Here is a 20148-nt window from a genome sequence, read left to right on the forward strand (position 1 = left end):
TGGTGAAAGCGCCCAGGGAGAAAAGGGAGGAAGAAGAGTCCAAAGGGAGTAGGGATCAATTAGTGTGTGAATTCCTGGATCTTGCGGTCACGAGCTCTGCCCCATCCTCCCTCTTTCTGCTATACGGGTTTGTGAACCAATACATAACCTTCCTTGATTTATGCTAGTTTAAGATGGGTTTCTTGCAGTCATAACAGAAGTCCTCACTAACACAGTGAAATGATGGAAAGAAAACACACCAAACCAGAGGTAATGGAGACCTGGCTCTGTTACAGACTAGCTGAGTAAACTGTGGTAGGTAGCTTCTCTGAGTCTCAGTTTCTTCATGTATTAAGAACACTGGACACATTTAGGATTAAAAGAACATTTTAGAAATGCATTTTTCTAACCTTCAGAAAATATATTTGCTCCTCTAATCTTGCTTGTTATATCATCTCTTAATTCTAAGTAGGACAATATTTTGAATGCTAGAAAGTTTATGGCAAAACTAAGTCTCCCTATAAAGGAAAAAAAGGCAGGGGCTTCCCTGGTGGTCCAGTGGTTAAGAATCCGCCTGCCAACGCAGGGGATACAGGTTTGATCCCTGGTCCGGGAAGATCTCACATGCCATGGAGCAACTAAGCCCGCACCCCACAACTACTGAAGCCTGTGCGCTGTAGGGCCCACGCGCCACAACTACTGAGCCTGTGCGCCTAGAACCCATGCACCGCAATAAGAGAAGCCACTGCAGTGAGAAGCCCACGCACCTCAACGTGTGCAGCAATGAAGATCCAGCACAGCCGAAAAAAAAAAAAAAAAAAAAGGCATTTTCTGGGCTTCTCTGGTGGCGCAGTGGTTGAGAGTCCACCTGCCAATGCAGGGGACACGGGTTCATGCCCTGGTCAGGGAAGATTCCACATGCCGCAGAGCGGCTAGGCCCGTGAGCCATGGCCGCTAAGCCTATGCGTCTGGAGCCTGTGCCCCGCAATGGGAGAGGCCACAACAGTGAGAGGCCTGCGTACTGCAAAAAAAAAAAAAAAAAAAAAGGCATTTTCTAATTCTAATGAAACTTCTATGTTTAAGCCATATTCTCCCTCGGTAATAGAGTATCAGAAATCTACTGTCTGACCTCAATTTTTCCTTCTAAATACTCAGAACGCTAAAAGGTTAAACTGTAGTTTGTGTTAATGTACCAATTAACTGATTGTTTTGACATTTTAGCCACAGGGAGAAAATAGTTAAAACTTAAAAAATTTTAGAATTAGTAGCACTAAGCTGGTTAAGATAAATTTTTAAAATTTACTTAATAAAAAATAATCTTTATAAAGAAAAATTCCTTACTTTGTAATGGATTGACAAAAAGCTGCCACTTCCTCATTCTGTACTTCAATTTCTTGTAGAAGAGAACTTTCAGCTGGCAAAGTACTGGTCCCATTTGGGCCTTTCTGTAATGAAAAAGAGTGTTTTTATTTTAAAAGTAAAAGATCCCCAAAACGCTAAATAGCAATATAGCACAAACACATTTTTATGAAAACATGTACAAAAATATGGAGGTAAAATAAATCATATCAGTAACAAAGTTTTAAAGTATGGATTTCTATCTTTGTAAAAGTAATGCCAACTAAGCCTTTTTTTTTTTTTTTTTTTTTAAAATTTTGGCCAGGCCGCATGTCATGTGGGATCTTAGTTCCCTGACGAGGGATTACCCTGCGCCCCCTGCATTGGAAGCGCAATCTTTAACCACTGGACCACCAGGGAAGTCCCAAGCCTTATTTTAAAGTTCATTGGTTTTACTTGCTCAGAAGTAGAAATAGGGCTGGGAGTCTGGACTACTACCCTGCGCCGAGTCCTCCCGCTGCTTTCCCTGCTGTCCGCCCCTCTTGGCTCCGTGATGCCCGTGGACCTCAACAAGCAGTCTGGGCCTTTGAGCCTGCAGGAAGTGGATGAGAGGCCGCAGCAGCCACTGCAGGTCAAATACGGCGGGGCAGAGGTTGACGCTGGGTAAAGCGCTGACACCCACCCAGGTGAAGAACTGGCCCACCAGCATTGCATGGGATGGCCTTCATCCAGGTAAACTGTATACTTTGGTCTTGACAGACCCGGATGCTCCCAGCAGGAAGGACCCCAAATACAGAGAATGGCACCATTTCCTAGTGGTCAACATGAAGGGCAACGACATCAGCAGTGGCACAATCCTTTCCGATTATGTGGGCTCTGGGCCTTCCAAGGGCACAGGCCTTCACCACTACATCTGGCTGGTTTACGAGCAGGACAGCCCACTGAAGTGTGATGAGCCCATTCTCAGCAACCAATCTGGAGACCACGGCAGCAGATTCAAGGTGGCAAATTTCTGCAAAAAGTATGAGCTCGGGGCTCCGGGGGCCGGCACGTGTTACCAGGCCAAATGGGATGACTATGTGCCCAAACTCTACGAGCAGCTGTCTGGGAAGCAGAGGAAAGCCAGGAGATGGACATCGTCCCAGAGTTCCCAAGCAGTGTTTCAGTTTAGTGATGCATGTAGATTTCTTCTCTTCCCCCTGCCCTGAGGCCTGAGCAGTAAGATTTAGGTTTAGGGTGTCTTTTCCTTTTGCCTGTCCTCTATAATTCTAGCGGGTTTATGTTTTGATCAAATTTGAACTCCATTTTTGTGGGGGATACTTTGGTACTAGGATGGGGTCATCCAAATGTTAATATAACAACCCAGACGTTAAAGAGGAAAAAAATTCTGGTAAAAAGACCAGGTCTGCAGTATTAGAACAGAGCATCATAGAATCTTTAAGGGAGGTTGAAAAAACGAAAAGATTGATTGCCTCTGCCTTTGTGAGCCCGAGCCCAGGGCTGTGTGTGACAGCATCTTCTGGCATTTGTTTTCAGGGCTCTGTCTCTCACTAAGACAAGCAGGGGCCGGCATGTCCACTAGCCCCCAACGTGATACATCTCAGGCTGGTTATTGGCTGTCAGTGTCCCGCTCTGGCTCCTTTAAAGAGCAATACTGGAAAAAGCAATAGGGAGAGAGTCACTTTGCTGTTAAAGCTTGGCCATCTAGATGAGCTGCGGGGCTGAGTTAGAGGTCATCAGAAATCCGAAAGTCTGTACGTGTTAAACTGATCACTCGTCGGTGTAAGAAAAGCTGGTCTGGAGTTGCTGAATGTTGTGTTAATTCTGCTATTTGCTTATAGTTGAATAAAAATAAAAACATGTGTAGATGGAAAAAAAAAGTAGAAATAGGCTGTACTTTGTATCAGTCAATAAGAATGGAACGCTAAAGACATTTCCATTCAAAATCTTCCAGAAATGAACACTTCAGAAAGTTAACAGCTGAATGAAATTAAAGGACTAGGCTCTGTTTTAAGAAAATGAAGATATCAAGCCCATTTGGGACTCCTCTAATAAACCAGGAATTCTATATATTCAACTTAGGTCTCAAATTCCAAGAAAGCATCTGGTTCTTTATATAAGAGAATGAGTTTTAGGAGTTAGTGGGCATTTTCTACGTTAATAAACTTGTACAAACACCCTGACAGTCCTTCAAAAGTTAAGTTTATGTCTGATCAAAATTTGTGTGCAACATTTAGGAAGATAAATTCACTACCCAAGCACAGCCAAGCAGCAGAGTCCATTTAGAGGTGTTTCGACTTACTACGTAAAAATACTTGATTTAGCACAAATTTCAAATGTAAATTTCCTTTAAAATTAAAATGGGAACCTTCTCAATTAAAACTTGAGTGAATGAGAACATAGTGTATAAATTTCAAGAGTTGTAATGGATTTCCATAACCATGACAAACAAGAAGATTTTGTCAGAAAATTAAACTGAAAATTCAGGACAGCAATTCCTTTATTAATTTACTGCTTTTATAATGTGGCAGAGCCCCTTCTGCTAGAATGTGATATGTACATGGGGAAGTGACCAGCCCTGAGTTCTAGAAAAATCGCTACTACAAATAACAGAGCTCATGGGAAAAACAGAGTTAAGGCAGACTACTCAAAAATCAGTGTAATTGGGCTTCCCTGGTGGTGCAGTGGTTGAGAGTCCACCTGCTGATGCAGGGGGCATGGGTTCGTGCCCCGGTCCAGGAAGATCCCACATGCCGCAGAGCGGCTAGGCCCGTGAGCCATGGCCGCTGAGCCTGCGCGTCTGTAGCCTGTGCTCCGCAACGGGAGAGGCCACAACAGTGAGAGGCCCGCGTACCACAAAAAAAAAAAAAAAAAAAAAAAAAAGTGTAATCAAAGCCCTAACTAAAACAATAAGAAGTCTTTACAGAAACACTAGTGCAGTTAAATCTCCACTTGAATTTGCACCTTGAATTATGGTCTTTGATCCTCTGAAGCCTCCTTAAACCCTGGAGCTCCTGCTTCCTAATTTGTTATATGGATTCTGAAGGGCATTTGCTTCTAGTGAAGACCAATTTCAATGAAGTTAAAAATATACCCCAGGATGTAGACTTCTTCACCAAAGTTCTTAATGCAAACAGAAATGTCTTCTCTGTCTGCACTTACTGTTTCATCAGAATGCTTAACCCTGTGGAATGTGGAACTGTTCTTGTAGCCACCATTTTCACTTCTGCAGGACTTTCAGTGTTTTCCTAATATTTTCCTGTATTACTAAGATATTCCCTTTAATTATGAGAGTTTGTTCTAGATTGCTTTGAAATGTTAATATGCTGGGAAAGATTATTTTTGAACAAATGCTACCTCCCCATTATACTGACATCAATCCCATATTTACCAATTACAGAAGTTAATCTGTGTTACAGAAACAAGTATTGTAGCAAATAGACCATACTACCTGAAAAATGGATTTTTATATTTCTAAAGAAATCCTCTGGTTTGCCACTCCAAGTCTGCCACAATCTAATCCAATAGTATTTCCCAGAACTTCCCAAGTGAATATTATGTCCAAGTTAGTTTGAATCATATCCTGTTCCTATGAAACACAAACTGAACTATCTTGCCTCTGAATCTTTGTCTTCGATGTCTTCCTCCTAACCTTCCCTCACAACACAAGTCAAAGATCTATTAATTTTTTAAGGCCCAATGGAATGCCACTTCATCTACAATGTTTTTTATGAATATTCAGTATGAAACATTTCTTCCCTCCTAGCATTTCTAAGTACTTGGTCTGAACCAAACACCAGTATCATTACATCCTGTTTTATATTTGTCCTAATGTGAAAGCTCCTTGAAGACAAGAATCAAATTTAACTGAATTTCATATTTTTGTAAAACTTTATATCCAGTTCATAAGGAACCCAACCATTGGTTCAATTTGTTAAATGTTCTGCTCCCTCTAAAAACAAGTTAAAATTTACTTCCATAGAACCAATGAATTTGCCATAGCAGTCATAAAACAATGAAAAAATATAAGGCACTATGTAGTTCCTTCAACTGTCTCCTAAAAAGAACAGCAGTAATTTTCATAATTAATATCTGATTCTATAAAATAAGTCTTTTTCTAATTATTATTATTAAAAATAATATCTAAATTACAGTGAGATACCACCTCACACTCACTAGGATAGCTACTATTAAAAACAAAAAACAGGGCTTCCCTGGTGGCGCAGTGGTTGGGAGTCCGCCTGCCGATGCAGGGGACGCGGGTTCGTGCCCCGGAGCGGCTGGGCCTGTGGGCCATGGCCGCTGAGCCTGCGCGTCCGGAGCCTGTGCTCCGCGGCGAGAGAGGCCACAATGGTGAGAGGCCCGCGTACCACAAAAACAAACAAACCAAAAAAACCCAGAAAACAACAAATGTTGGCAAGGATGTGAAGACACGGGAACCCTTGGGCACTGTTGGTAGTAATGTAAAATGGTGTAGCCACTGTGTAAAACGATGTGGTGGTTTCTCAAACAATTAAAAATAGAATTACCATATGACCCAGCAATTCTACTTCTGGGTCTATACCCAAAAGAATTGAAAGCAGGTATCAAAGAGATACTTTTATACCCATGTTCATAGCAGCATTATTCACAATAGCTAAAACATGGAAGCAATCCAAGTATAAACCAACAGATGAATGGAAAAGCAAGCAAACTGAGGTATACAGTGGAATATTATTCAGCCTTAAAAATAAAGAAAATTTTACAATATGCTACAATATGGATGAACCTTGAGGACATTATGATAAGTGTATAAGACTCACAAAATGACAAATATTATATGATTCCACTTATATGAGGTACTTAAGAGTATTCAAAATCATAAAGACAGAAAGTACAATGGTGGTTGCCAGGGGCCAGGGGGAGGGGAGAATGGAGAGTTACTACTTAATAGGTATAGAGATTCAGTTTTACAAGATGAAAAGTTATGGGGATGGTTGGTGGTGATGGTTGCACAACAATGTGAATATATTTAATACCACTGAACTGTATACCTTAAAATGGTAAATCTGGTAATTTTGTTATATGTATTTTACCACACAAAAATATATCTAGCAATTACTGAGCATTTCTTACATGTAGGGTTCTGCTGTAATAAATTTAGTCATGTATGTGTGTGTGTGTGTATATATATGTATGTATATATTATTTATTTCTCACAAAGCTCTAGTAGGTGGGTAACATTACTATTATCCCCATTTTACAGATTAAAAAATGAGGCACAGAGAAGTTAATGAGGCACATGAGGTCACATGACTAATATAATCAGAGTTAGGATTTCAACCCAGGCAACCTAACTTATTCACTATGCCATTCTAGTACCTCACAACAAAGTCTCCTGAAAAAAAAACCTTTAAAACACGAGAGAAAAACAGCATTGTGACCTTTGCAGGAGCAATGCTATAAAAAATTCGTATTTTTGTTGACCTAGTAACCATCTTTCCTTCTTTAACTCTGTTTTTCATGTTCCACTTATTAATAGATTTTGAATCTCCTTAGTGGCATTTCTAGATGCTTTTTTTAAATCAAAAAAAGTATTTTTTACAGTGCCTTTCATGTATTAGGTCCTTCCTTTCAAGCAAGTTGTAAGTTTCAATTGATGGTGACAGAAATAGATTATAATAACTAATTATCTAGTCATACATCAAGGTAATAATAGAATCTGGAAAATTAACACAAATGTTCTGCTCACAAAGTAAAAAACAGCTGGGCTGCCAGTGATTTCATCTTTACATTAACATTAGCATTTTTTTTGTTTTTTCCACTCTTTCTGGAACCAAAAACCATTTTTTAAAAAATTTCACACCTATTCCCTCAACTCTTGCTCCTGATCCCTTCCTCAAACTCCAAACAACTTAAGCATCAAATCATCTCTTTCCTCCACTGATCTTGCACAAACTTTTATGCAGCACTCCCGGCTTTCTACTACATACTGCAGTTATATGCACATACATTTTGTCTCCCCCTTCTAACCCGAGTTCTTTAAGGATGAGGTCTGTGAATGGTTAATATTTGTAGCCCACACATTTTGTCCTCAAATTAAAAAAAAAATTTTTTTAATAAGAGCCTTTCTTTTTTTTTTAATATTTAAATATTTATTTAAGACCCCGCTTTGCCGGGTCTTAGTTGCGGCATGCAGGATCCTCATTATAGCACACGGGATCTTTTAGTTGCAGCATGTGGGCTTCTTAGTTGTGGCATGCGGACTTCTTAGTTGCGGCATACAAACTATTAGTTGCGGCATGTATTCAGGATCTAGTTCCCCAACCAGGGCCCCATGCATTGAAAGTGCAGAATCTTACCCACTGGACCACCAGGGAAGTCCCCTCAAATATTTTTCAATGAATGAAAGAGGCAAATGATAATAAGAAAAAAATCACTAATGTCATTATCCAATATATGAAACAAAGAGGTTTGTGGGGGAAGATACTGAGTTCTCTAGTAAATATTTTGGGTTTGGAAATCCATGGAGATGTTTGGTCATCATCTAGAAATACTCTATTACAAAATTCTATTCCAGAGCTAAAGACAAAGAACTGGGAATCATACAATTTCTGCACTTTTCTACAGGGAAATTTCTCTCTGCTAATTGTTGTCAGCATCTATCAGGATCACTGACAGAGCAATATCCCAACCAAACGGATTTTGGGTCTAAGTTCCATCAAAAGGAAAGTCTCTTCAGGAGGCTGAGGAATACCTAAGGCACTGCACCTACTGGACATCAAGCTGGGACATCTCTTTATACACATATGAATGGAGAGAGAGAGATTTATTATAAGAAATTGGCTCATGTGATTATAAAGGATGCCAAGTCTCAAGACCTGCAGTCTGCAAACTGGAGACCCAAGAGAGCTGATGTTATAGTTCTAAGTCTGAGTATGGCAGGCTTAAGACCCAGGAAAAGCCAATGTTTCAGTTTGAGTCCAAAGTCAGGGAAAAAACCCCAATGTTCCAACTCAAAGGCAGTCAAGTTGAAGGAATTCCCCTTTTTTGGTGGTAGGGTCAAGCCCTTTTGTTCTATTCAAGCCTTCAACTGTTAGGGTGAGGCCCACCACTTTAGGGAGAGCAATCTGCCTTTACTCAGTCTACAAATTCAAATATTAATTTCATCCAGAAGCATCATTACAGACATACCCAGAATAATGTTTGACCAAATGTCAGAGCACCCCATAGCCCAGTCAAACTGACACATAAAATTAATCATCACTGCATCTCAACCATAGACAGCCAAGGAGTCTAGATCAGTAGCTTTCAAACTCTATCTCAGAGCCTCAAGAATAAAGCACTGACCGAGAGAGAACTGATATATTAAAAACAACCAAAAACAAAACCTTGGGGGAGTGCCTATATTTAGAAACTAGACAAGGAAAACAATTCAAAGATTACAGGAGGAAAACTAGGAAGTAGATTTAACTACGGCAATACAAGAGAAGTTTCAAGAAAGGAACGTGGTCAATTGTTGCAAATGAAGCAATAAGGATGGACAGTGAGTATGGTCACTAGATTGGCAATTAGTATTCATACTACCAGAAACAAGTTTCTGCAATATGGTAGGAACAAGAGAGGATGTTGAGGGACTGGAAAAGCAGTAAGTACAAATTCCACTTTGAAGAATAATCGTAAAAAATACTTTGGGGAGACAGGAACAAGAAAAGAGGTGAAAGAGTTAAGTTTGGGAGAAGAGAAGGAATATCTCTTCCCTCCAAACCAGAAAGAAGAGGCAAATAAATCTGAGGTGGGCAAGTGCATACAAAGAATAACCATAACTTCACTATTTAAAAAAAAAAAAAAAAAAAAAAAGGTAACTGGAAGTCCTAGCCAGAGCAATCAGACAAGAAAAAGAAGAGGAATCCAAATTGGAAAGGAAGAAGTAAAATTGTCACTGCATATGACATATGATACAGAGAAAATCCTAAAGATGCCACCAAAAAACTGTTAGACCTAATAAATGAATTCAGTAGGATACAAAATTGATATATAGAAATCTGTTGTATTTCTATACACTAACAAGAACTGGCAGAAGGAGAAATTAAGAAAACAATCCCATTTACAGTTGTGTCAAAAATATTATAATAAAATACCTAGGAATAAACCTAACCAATACAGGTAAAAGACCTGTACTCGGGAAACTATAAGATACCAATGAAAGAAAGTGAAGATGATACAAGTGGAAATATATACTGTATTCATGGATTGGAAGAATTAATATTGTTAAAATGGTCATAATACCCAAAGCAATCTACAGATTCAATACAATCCTTAACAAAATACCAATGGCAGGACTTCCCTGGCAGTCCAGTGGTTAAGACTCTGAGCTTCCACTGCAGGTGGCACAGATTCGATCCCTGCTCAGGGAACTAAGATCCCGCATGCTGTGCAGCGCAGTCAAAAAAAAAAAAACAAAAAACCAAAGGCATTCTTTACAGAACTAGAACAAACAATTCTAAAATGTGTGTGGAAACACAAAAGACCCCCCCAATAGTCAAAACAATCCTGAGAAAGAACAACAAAACTGGAGGTATCATGCTCCCTGATTTCAAACTACCCTACAAAGCTACAGTAATCAAAACAGTATGGTACCAGCACAAAACCAGAAACATCAATTAATGGACCAGAACAGACAGCCCAGAAATAAACCCATACTTACATGGTGAATTAACCTATGACAAAGGAGGCAAGAATATATAATGGGGAAAAGGATAGCCTCTTCAAGAAATGGTGCTGGGAAAACTGGACAGCTACATGAAAAAGGATCAAACTGGACTTTCTCTCACCATATACACAATTAAATTCAAAATAAATTAAAGACAAATGTAAGACCTGAAACCATAAAACTTCTGGAAGAAATCAGGCAGTATGCTCTTTGACATCAATCTTAGCAATATTTTTTTGAATATGTCTCCTTAGGCAAGGGAAACAAAAGCAAAAATAAATAAATGGTACTACACCAAACTAAAAAGCTTTTGTACAGCAAAGCAAACATCAACAAAATGAACAGGTGGTCTACTGAACGGGAGAAGATATTTGTAAAGGATACAGCTGATAAGGGGTTAATATTCAAAATATACAAAGAACTCATACAACTCAATATCAAAAAAACAATTTGATTTAAAAAATGGCATTTTTCAAAAGAAGGTATAGTGGCCAACAGACACATGAAAAGATGCTTAACATCACTAATCAGCAGGAAAATGCAAATGAAAACCACAATGAAGTATCACCTCACACCTGTCAGAATGGCTATTGTCAAAGAGACAACAAATAACAAGTGCTGGTTAGGATGTGGAGAAAAGGGTACCCTAGTGCACTGCTGGCAGGATGTAAATTGATACAACCACTATGGAACACAGTATTTTTTTTCCGCAAAAAATTAAAAATAGAACTACCATATGATCCAGCAATTCCACTTTTGGGTATTTTTCTGAAGAAAACAGAAATAGTAATTTGACAAGATACATGCACCGCTATGTTCACTGCAGCATTATTTACAACAGCCAAGATATGGAAGCAACGTAAGTGTCTACTGACAGATGAATGGATAAAGAAGATGTGGTATATACATACAATGGAATATTACTCAACCATTAAAAAAAGAAAAGAAATCTCACCATTTGGGACAACATGGATGGACCTAGAGGTTATTATACTAACTGAAATAAGTCAGACAGAGAAATACCGTATGATTTCATTTATATGTGAAACCTAAGAAGCAATACAAATGAATAAATATAACAAAACAGAAACAGGTTCATAGATATAAAGAACAGAGGGGAGGGACTTCCCTGGTGGTCCAGTGGGTAAGACTCCATGCTCCCAGTGCAGGGAGCCCAGGTTCGATCCCTGGTCGGGGAACTAGATCCTGCATGCATGCTGCAACTAACACTTTGTATGCCACAACTAAGAAGTCCACATGCCACAACTAAGTCCCAGCACAGCCTAAATAAATAAATCTTTTTTTTAAAAAAAGAAGAAGAAAAAGAACAGAGGGGAGGTCAGGGGTGGGGGTTGGGAGTGGGGGAATGAAATAGGTGAAGGAAATTAAGTGGTACAAACTTCCAGTTACTAAATAAATGAGTCATGGGGATAAATGTAAAGCATGAGGAATACTGTCAATAATATTGTAATAACTTTGCATAGTGACAAATGGTAACTAAACTTATCATGGTGATCATTTTATAATGTATAGAAATGCCAAGTCACTAAATTATGTTGTGCACCTGGAACTAACAGTGTTGTAGGTCAATTATAATTCAATTTTTTAAAAAGGTAGTGAGGTCAAGGAGATGTGGAAAGGGTAAATTAAGGGCTTAAAGAAAGTGATGCAGGTTTGCAATAATTCACAAAAACTTACCAGTGCATACTCTATAAAGCAGTTATAAGAATATGGGAGGGCCTTCCCTGGTGGCGCAGTGGTTGAGAATCTGCCTGCTAATGCAGGGGACACGGGTTCGAGCCCTGGTCTGGGAGGATCCTCCCACATGCTGCAGAGCAATTAGGCCCATGAGCCACAACTACTGAGCCCTGCACGTCTGGAGCTTGTGCTCCGCAACTAGAGAGGCCGCGACAGAGAGAGGCCCGCACACCGCGATGAAGAGTGGCCCCCGCTTGCCGCAACTAGAGAAAGCCCTCGCACAGAAATGAAGACCCAACACAGCCAAAAATTAATTTTAAAAAAAATGAAACCATGTCCAAAAGAAAAAAGAATATGGGAAAGCTTTACACCTAAACAAGTCATGCCATCTTACCCCAGAAGTTAGATGGAACACCAAGTTTTCAATAAATGTATTTTAAGCATTAAATATAAACATATCAGCTGCTTTTCAGAACAAAGTTGGTTACTTCGTTACCAAAATTTTATAGAGACTTCAGTAATCTACTCAACTAATGTATTATATTCAGCTAGACAATGAAAAACCACATTTTATTCAACTTTACCTCTTCTTTAAAATTAACGTTAGACATTGTGCTAATGGGGATATACATGTTTATAGTGTTAATATAATCAACTTTTAGAAAAAGTCAATAGCCACAGAACTTTGCAAAACCATTTCTATGAAAATAATTTCATTCACTACTAAAATCTTTGGGATCTATTCAAAGTAGCTAAATTATAGCTATTAACTAAAAGTGTGATTTAAACTTAAATCGCCAGAAGACAGTTTTAAGTACTATGCCTTTTCCTGGTTTTGAAAACAAAAATTTGAACTAAAGTATTTAGATTATTATGAACAAAAGACACTAGAAGGAAATAGGAAGTAAGACTGCTGAGTGAGAAGAAAAATACCCTTCAGAGTTTTTACCACAAAGCATAAAATTCTTACAGGAAATGAACACTTAAGTATGTAAAGTAATTATAAAGAATAGGCACTGCAATCTTATTTCCCAACAAAAAATATGAACCTCAGGGAAAAGGTTTTAAATAGAGATGAATGGTGTGTGAAAAATTAAAAGTTCCACACCAATGTTTGTGTCACAGACTTCTTAAATCAGCCTATTATTAGCGTTCTGTTTACCTCCCCCTTTTGGTCCAAATCAAACCAAACTTTATCTTCTTGTACACAAACAAAATGATGAAATTTTAGTGTTAATAAAAGGGCTTAGAACTTTTCTTTGAAAATAAAAATCCTTTTATAGCATTTGTAACAAGTGCACACTAAACCTCTGATTAAAGACCTCCAATAACTATGCACTGACCACCTGAGAGGAACCATTACCAAATGGCTATTTATAAGTTCCTTTATTGATATTTAACCGTATATCTGCCTCTTTGAGTTTTATTCCCCATTGGTCCTTGTTCTACTTTTTGGGACAATGAATTTTAAAACTAAGTTACTAAACTGAATTTCTCAATTCATAGAGAAAAATATAAACAAATAGGATTTGCGTAATTTTAAGCTTTCTATGAAAGGTTATTTTAACTTTTACACCTGCTACCACTTGTCTATTAAAATCTAGCACAGGGCTTCCCTGGTGGCGCAGTGGTTAAGAGTCCGCATGCCGATGCAGGGGACACGGGTTTGTGCCCCGGTCCGGGAAGATCCCACATGCCGCAGAGCAGCTGGGCCCGTGAGCCATGGCCGCTAAGCCTGCGCGTCCGGAGCCTGTGCTCCGCAACGGCAGAGGCCACAACAGTGAGAGGCCCGCGTACCGCAAAAACAAAAACAAAATCTAGCACAACGTACCATGTAATTTGCACAAAGCAACGCACTTAATGTATTGGAAAACTTAGAACATAACTGTTTCACCTTTGTTTTACAAAAATACCATGATTTTCAGGTATTTTACTTCCTGAACTGCTTTGAGAACCTATGTCCCAAACATAAAACTTTAAAAGAAAAAAAGTCAACTTCCTCTTTTACAGGGCAACTTTCCAAACTTTAAATATTATTCCTGAAAGGATCTCAGAAATTATCTAGTCCAACTAACTTTATATTATAGATGAAAAAACTCAGATTCAGAGTGTGAATTAGCTCCAATTAATATTCGCTTCTTCAGGCAAAATATCTCCAATCTTTTCAACAGTTCCTTAAATAGCATAGCTTCTAGATCCTGAACACTGTAGTCTTCTCAAGACACACTCTAGTCTACCACTGGTCCCTTTTAGAATGTGGTGCTCAAACATAATTATTACATGGGGTTTTAAAAGAGCAGAGGGGACTTCCCTGGTGGCGCAGTGGTTAAGAATCCGCCTGCCAATGCAGGGGACACAGGTTCGAGCCCTGGTCCGGGAAGATCCCACATGCCACGGAGCAACTAAGCCCATGATCCACAACTACTGAGCCTGCACTCTAGAGCCCGCGAGCCACAACTACTGAGCCTGCGTGCCTAGAGCCCGTGCTCTGCAACAAAAGAAACCACCGCAATGAGAAGCCCGCGCACCACAACGAAGAATAGCCCCCGCTAGCTGCAACTAGAGAAAGCCCGTGCACAGCAACGAAGACCCAACGCAGCTAAAAATAAATAAATAAATTTATTAAAAAATAAAAAAAATAGAAGAGCAGAGTATAACAGAATGATCAACAACTACATACCTCCTCAGTCATGCCACAGTTAAACTCCTTTAAGGAGCCTAAGCCACCTCAATTCAGACACTGTGCCATTTAGTAAAGCTACTGATGTACACTGTAGTAATCTAGCTCCCGTCTCTGATTGATCAGCTGATCAAGTCATGTTATTTTTGCTTACCTGGCTTTGACTCACGTCTCTCGCAACCAATTTGATTACTCCTTGATCCTTCCCCCTGTACTTTAAACAAAATCTAAGAACATGTTTCTGCTAAAACTTGCCTAGAAGCCTAATTCCTAGAGTTTGAACAAGCAGTAATTCTCTGCAACTCCCATGTGATCTGATTTCCCAGAGCTTGTTAGGGGAATTCTTTTCTTATCTTTAAGAAACTACCTATCCTCATCAGTCCTGCAAGATGATTTCTGAAAGTAACCCAAATAGGGAAAATATCAAGATGATACTGTGACAAATATTAAAAATGAGTAGGAAAAGATGTATGCAGAGACAATGAAAGGGATATAAATGAGTATCACAGCCCTGCCCCCACCAAAGGAAAGGGTGGAGAAAACATCAGTTGAACCAGAAGTGACCAGTCTAAACTACAGAGGGCAACAGGGAAAGGAAGCAAGTGTTTTGCAGCAAAAGCACTGGCAATCTATGCCACAGGTTTTAAGTTACAAAGAAACTGAAGAAGAAAATATTAATTGGAGATAAGTCACCCTCTGGATCTAAGTTTCTTCATTCATGAAATAAAGTTGGTTAGACTAGATAATTGTGGTTATCATCTTAAATATCTCTAAAATACGATTTCATTTAACTAATTACAATACCATTATTACATGAAAAAATTAATAATTCCTTAACTTCTTCATATTTCAGTTTCTTCAACTGTGAAATAGGTATGGGTCACTCTGATCTCATAGGATTCTTAGGAACTCTCTATTGTCTCAGTGATTATAAAAAAAGAGTTCAGTTTGAACATTTACAGCACAGATAAAAAGCATGTAGCTCTTAGGTTCTGAGTCCATTCTTGGATCATTGATAGCAAGTAATTCTGGTAGACCCAGAAACCTCAACTTGTTTCAGATGATAACCAGAGTTCACCTGGAATGGTAATTTCAGCTCATCTGGAATAATCTATTTCCCTTAGTGAATAAATGAATTTCCACTGCTGGGAAAGTTAGAATTAGAGATACAGAGATAATGAAATAAACCAAAGTCATTTATAAATATTTTATTAAATTCAAGATAATCTACATATTGTGGCTACAATGCATATATTGTAGAGGTGCAAATGCATACCCATGAAGGTGTGATGCAAGGAGCAGGAGGATTATTTGAAAGTGACCTGGATGCTCACTCTGGGTTGCCTGGACAATCAGGGGCTCTGCCTTCTACCAATGGGAGGGCTGAGCCTAAACTCAGCTCCCTTTAGGACCAGGGGCTTCTTTTTCCCTGATAGCAGAGACTGCAACTTTCCCTAGCTCCTGAGATCTCCAGTTACTGGCAGCTGCCCTTCCCAAACTACTTCTGATACCCCTAATCCAGACTACATGGTGTCAAACACCATGCCCTCATGCTAAATCCATAAAAAGGAGATCCACAGTTAGAGAGGGATCTCTCTATTGGAACACTGACCCAAATGTGAATCCGGCAGTAACCTGGCCTGAGCAGGATGGGAGGATCAGGGGGACCAGTGTCTTCCTTTAAAAAAAAAAAAAATGAGGTAAAGTTCATAGAACATAAAAACTGCCATATTAACCATTTAAAAATGTACAATTTGTTGGCTCACAGTACATTCATAATGGTATGTGACCACCACCACTATGGTAAGAACACTGAAATGTTCTAATTCCAGAACACTTTCATCATCCCCCCCAAAAAGATCCCTGTACCCATTAAGCAACCATTCCCCATTCCCTCTTTCCTCCAACCGCCCCCAACAAACACTAATCTGCTTTCTTTCTCTGTGGATTTGCCTTTTCTGGACATATCATATAAATTGAACCATACATGTTTTTTTGTGTCTGGCTTCTTTCACTTACAATGCTTTCAATGTTCATCTATGTTGCAGCATATATCAGGGCTTCATTCCTTTGTATGGGTGAATAATATTCCATTGTACAGACATACCGCTTTTGCTTTTACCCATTCATCAGCTGATGGACATTTTGGGTTGTTTCACTTTTTGGCTATTATGATTAAAGCTATGAACAACCCAATTTTTAAAATGGGCAAATGACAAATAGACATTTCTTCGAAAAAGATACAGAAGTGGCCAATAATCATATGAAAAGATACTCAACACCACTAGTCAACAGAGAAATCCAAATCAAAATCACAATGAGATATCACTTCACATCCATCAGGATGACTATAATCCAAAAAACTGTCAAATAACAAGTGTTGGCAAGCATGTGAAGAAACTGGAACTCTCATACATTGCTGGGGGGAATGTAAAATGATGCAGCCACTATGGAAAAGAGTTTGCTGGTTCCTCAAAAAGCTAAGCATAGAATAACCAGCAGCTCCACTACTAGGTATAAGCCCCCCGCCCACACTTCCTGATTTGGCTTAAAGTTTTCCCTTCTCCTTTCAAATACTTTAGGAAATGACTGTTATTTGTAAATACAAAGACAAAAAATCATGACAAGATGACATAGAATATTAAGAGTAAATAATATGACATTAGAATAAATATTTATGATTCCAATTTAAACTTGAAATTAACCTGTGACTTTTAAATTGAAAGGTGTTAAGAAATTCTGTTACTAAATTTGTAAACAGTACTGAAAAGCTTAAGAGACCTTAATAACAGGTATTTCTTAGTGGGGAGCTGTAGTCAAAATACATTTGGAAAACACTGCACTGGTTAAGATTTTTCTGGGTTCTGATTGTGTTATCCAAAGAAATGCTCATCCTTTTTTCTTAACCTTCTTAATATCTGCTTTTTTCTCCCAAGACATCTAAAATGGTTTTTAAGAATCAACAATTCAACATAAACCCATCCAAATCATGCAAAATTTGCTTATCCTCCCCTAAATGCTAGTTGAATCTCAGTGCCTAAACAGTAGCCAAATGCTGATCTAATTAGCTGAATGATATGATTCACATTAAGAATGAGGCTTAAACATTCCTAGAATCCACAGATACCATAAGAGCAAAATACAAATCTTCAGTGGTATACTATCTATGGAAAGGAAAAGTCTAAACCCTGCTGCCTCTCTTCTTTTTGTGGGTTTTTTTTTTTTTTTTTTTTTTTTGCCTCTCTTCTAAGAGAAGACATCTTGTCCCAGGCACCCTTAACTAATTTTTCCAGACAGTAAGACTATATGAACTCAGCAACTATGCTATATAGACTACAGTTCTTTTCTTCACTAATATCAATACAGGTGTTTAAAGAGAGTCCTTTAAATGGCTTTTCTCCCATCTCTCTGGGGCCTTCCTTCCTTCCTTCCTTCCTCCCTCCCTCCCTCACTTCCTTCCTTCCCTCCTCCCTCCCTCCCTTTCTTCTACTCATTCATTCATTCATGGTTAAAAACAACAAAACAATATACATGAGAATTTCTATAATGGGGTTAAAAACCAAAATTCCTTATTTACCCTGAAAAATAAAGGCAATAAGGAAAAGAAAGTAGGACTACATATAATGAATGGACAAGGAGAGACAGATAAAAATTATTTTTAATGCCTATCAGTGAAAGCCAGATCCTTGATTATAGGTTTTCAAAATCCACAATCCTAGAAAAGATAATATTAATAGTAAGCAATTTTTCAATCTGCCTGGGACTTCCCTGGTGGCGCAGTGGTTAAGAATCTGCAGGGGACACGGGTTCAATCCCAGGTCTGGGAAGATCCCACATGCCGCAGAGCAACAACGCCCACAAGACACAACTACTGAACCCTCGTGCCACAACTACTGAAGCCCGCACGCCCTAGAGCCTGCGAACCACAACTACTTGGCCCATGAGCCGCAACTACAGAAGTCCGTGCACTCTAGGGCCCACATGCCACAACTACTGAGCCCACACATTGCAACTACTGAAGCCTGCGTGCCTAGAGCCCATGCTCTGCAACAAGAGAAGCCATCACAATGAGAAGCCTGTGCACTGTGACAAAGAGTAGTCCCTGCTCACCGCAACTAGAGAAAGCCCACATGCAGCAACAAAGACCCACCACAGCCAAAATATTTTTTTTAATTTTTAATTAAAAAAATTTTTTTTCAATTTGCCTAAACACATTTAATCCTTTTCCACACAATCTAACATTCACAGTATACTTAAGAAAACAAGATTCAACATAAAAAATATTTCTTTTACCAAATAAATTATGTACACAAATATGAATTCTCTGTTACACTAAGTTTGAGAAGTGAGTAAGAAAAGACTATACCTGAGATATTTGGCCCTGGACTTTTGTAGGCTGAGTTGTTCGAATATTTAAAGACTGGCTTCTTGTTACTGTTGCCCCAGAAAGAGATTTTCCATTCACCTTTCTTTCAAGGTGACAACTTGCTGGTGATCTCTCTTCAAGAAGAACAGCATCCCAAGGATCGTCTGCTAGCAAACCTGGTATATTTTTCTCTTCTTCATGGTCCAATACCTCTACACTGTCCACCTTAGGCTTACTTAGAGGATCCAAGTCTAACCAGTCAAACTTACTGATATCTTCAGACTTTGGAGACACCTGTAGATTGCTGATAGTAGATTTTGAATTTGTTATCTCCAAATCAGTCCTTGCTTTTCCATTTTTTAAAAATTCTGATGTACTAGCTATTTTGTCAAACAGCTTTGCCATGTCAGGACTGACTACTGGACGATAGATAGGTAAGCTTCCTTGTGGATGAAAGGGTGTGGTGGGTGTTAAAGGATATGAAAAATATGGAGACTGTCCTGGAAGTCTTAAATATATAGGTTCTGTGGATGGAAAAGTAGGCATTCTTGGATTGAAGCCATTTTGGAATACAGTCTGTTTACTACTGTAAGTTGACTGGTAAACAGAAGGTAAAGAGTAACTGGAAGGCCCAGATAATCCAGGTGGCCACTGTCCTCTCTGAATAGCAGGTCTAAGATACAGCTGTGCTGAAAATGAAGGGCTCAGAACAGGAGTAACTGGCAATACAGGTGTGTTTCTAGTCTCGAAACTGTCATCCAGCAACAGTTTCTCAAGTTCAGCTTGGGTAAGCTTTTCTACATCAATATCTACTGCTCTTTTTTGGGTATCTGATTCAGGAAACACCATGAGATCATAATCCTGTTTGCTATAAACTTGTGCTTTTTGTCTGGTGCTGCTTGACCACTCATAGCCTCTCTGGTTATCGGTCACCCGTCTATCCTTTTGCAGTTTTGCTAAAGCCTCTGCTTCCATCTGTAATGCTTCTTCTTTGCCCACATCTTTTGTTCTTGTTGGTTCCAGATGTGAAGATGAACACTGCTTAAACCCATTGTTGTTGGATATCTGAGCCATGTCCACTTAAAAGACCAAACCTTCTCCAATCTATTTTTTTTCTTGTAGCTTCCAAAATATCAAGACCTGCACGTAAAAATAAATATAACACTCGATTAGATTTTTAAAACACAAATTTTTTTTGTTTGTAACCTACCACATATGATTTAGGATTTAATGCCACTTACAAACATACCATGAAATGAAATGAAATAGGGAAAATCTTGGTGAAGGAACACTTTTAAAACACCTTATACACTGTTGGGTTAAGAGACATGTTTAGACATACATGACTTTATCCCATTTCCTGACCTAACAGGAAAGCTAACACAGTAAATGAAC

The 20148-nt window shown here is 38.9% G+C and overlaps 1 protein-coding gene and 1 pseudogene across 3 annotated transcripts in view; one reads left to right on the top strand and one right to left on the bottom strand.

Moving 5' to 3' along the window:
- PIK3C2A (phosphatidylinositol-4-phosphate 3-kinase catalytic subunit type 2 alpha) overlaps positions 1–19827 on the bottom strand; it is a 70709-nt gene extending 50882 nt beyond the window's left edge. For 2 of the 3 annotated variants that reach the window (XM_065881374.1, XM_065881371.1), the window contains exons 1-2: positions 18754–19827; positions 1321–1424 (exon numbers count right to left, since the gene is read on the bottom strand). In XM_065881374.1, the coding sequence (XP_065737446.1) occupies positions 1321–1424; positions 18754–19827 (1178 nt within the window). The remainder of the gene's footprint in view (positions 1–1320; positions 1425–18753) is intronic. The other variant, XM_065881373.1, reaches the window with a different exon arrangement.
- On the top strand, positions 1871–2525 carry LOC136126420 (phosphatidylethanolamine-binding protein 1 pseudogene; annotated as a pseudogene).
- Positions 19828–20148: the final 321 nt, after the last annotated feature.

Source organism: Phocoena phocoena, chromosome 8 (genome assembly GCF_963924675.1).
Source record: "Phocoena phocoena chromosome 8, mPhoPho1.1, whole genome shotgun sequence".
NCBI lineage: Eukaryota > Metazoa > Chordata > Mammalia > Artiodactyla > Phocoenidae > Phocoena > Phocoena phocoena.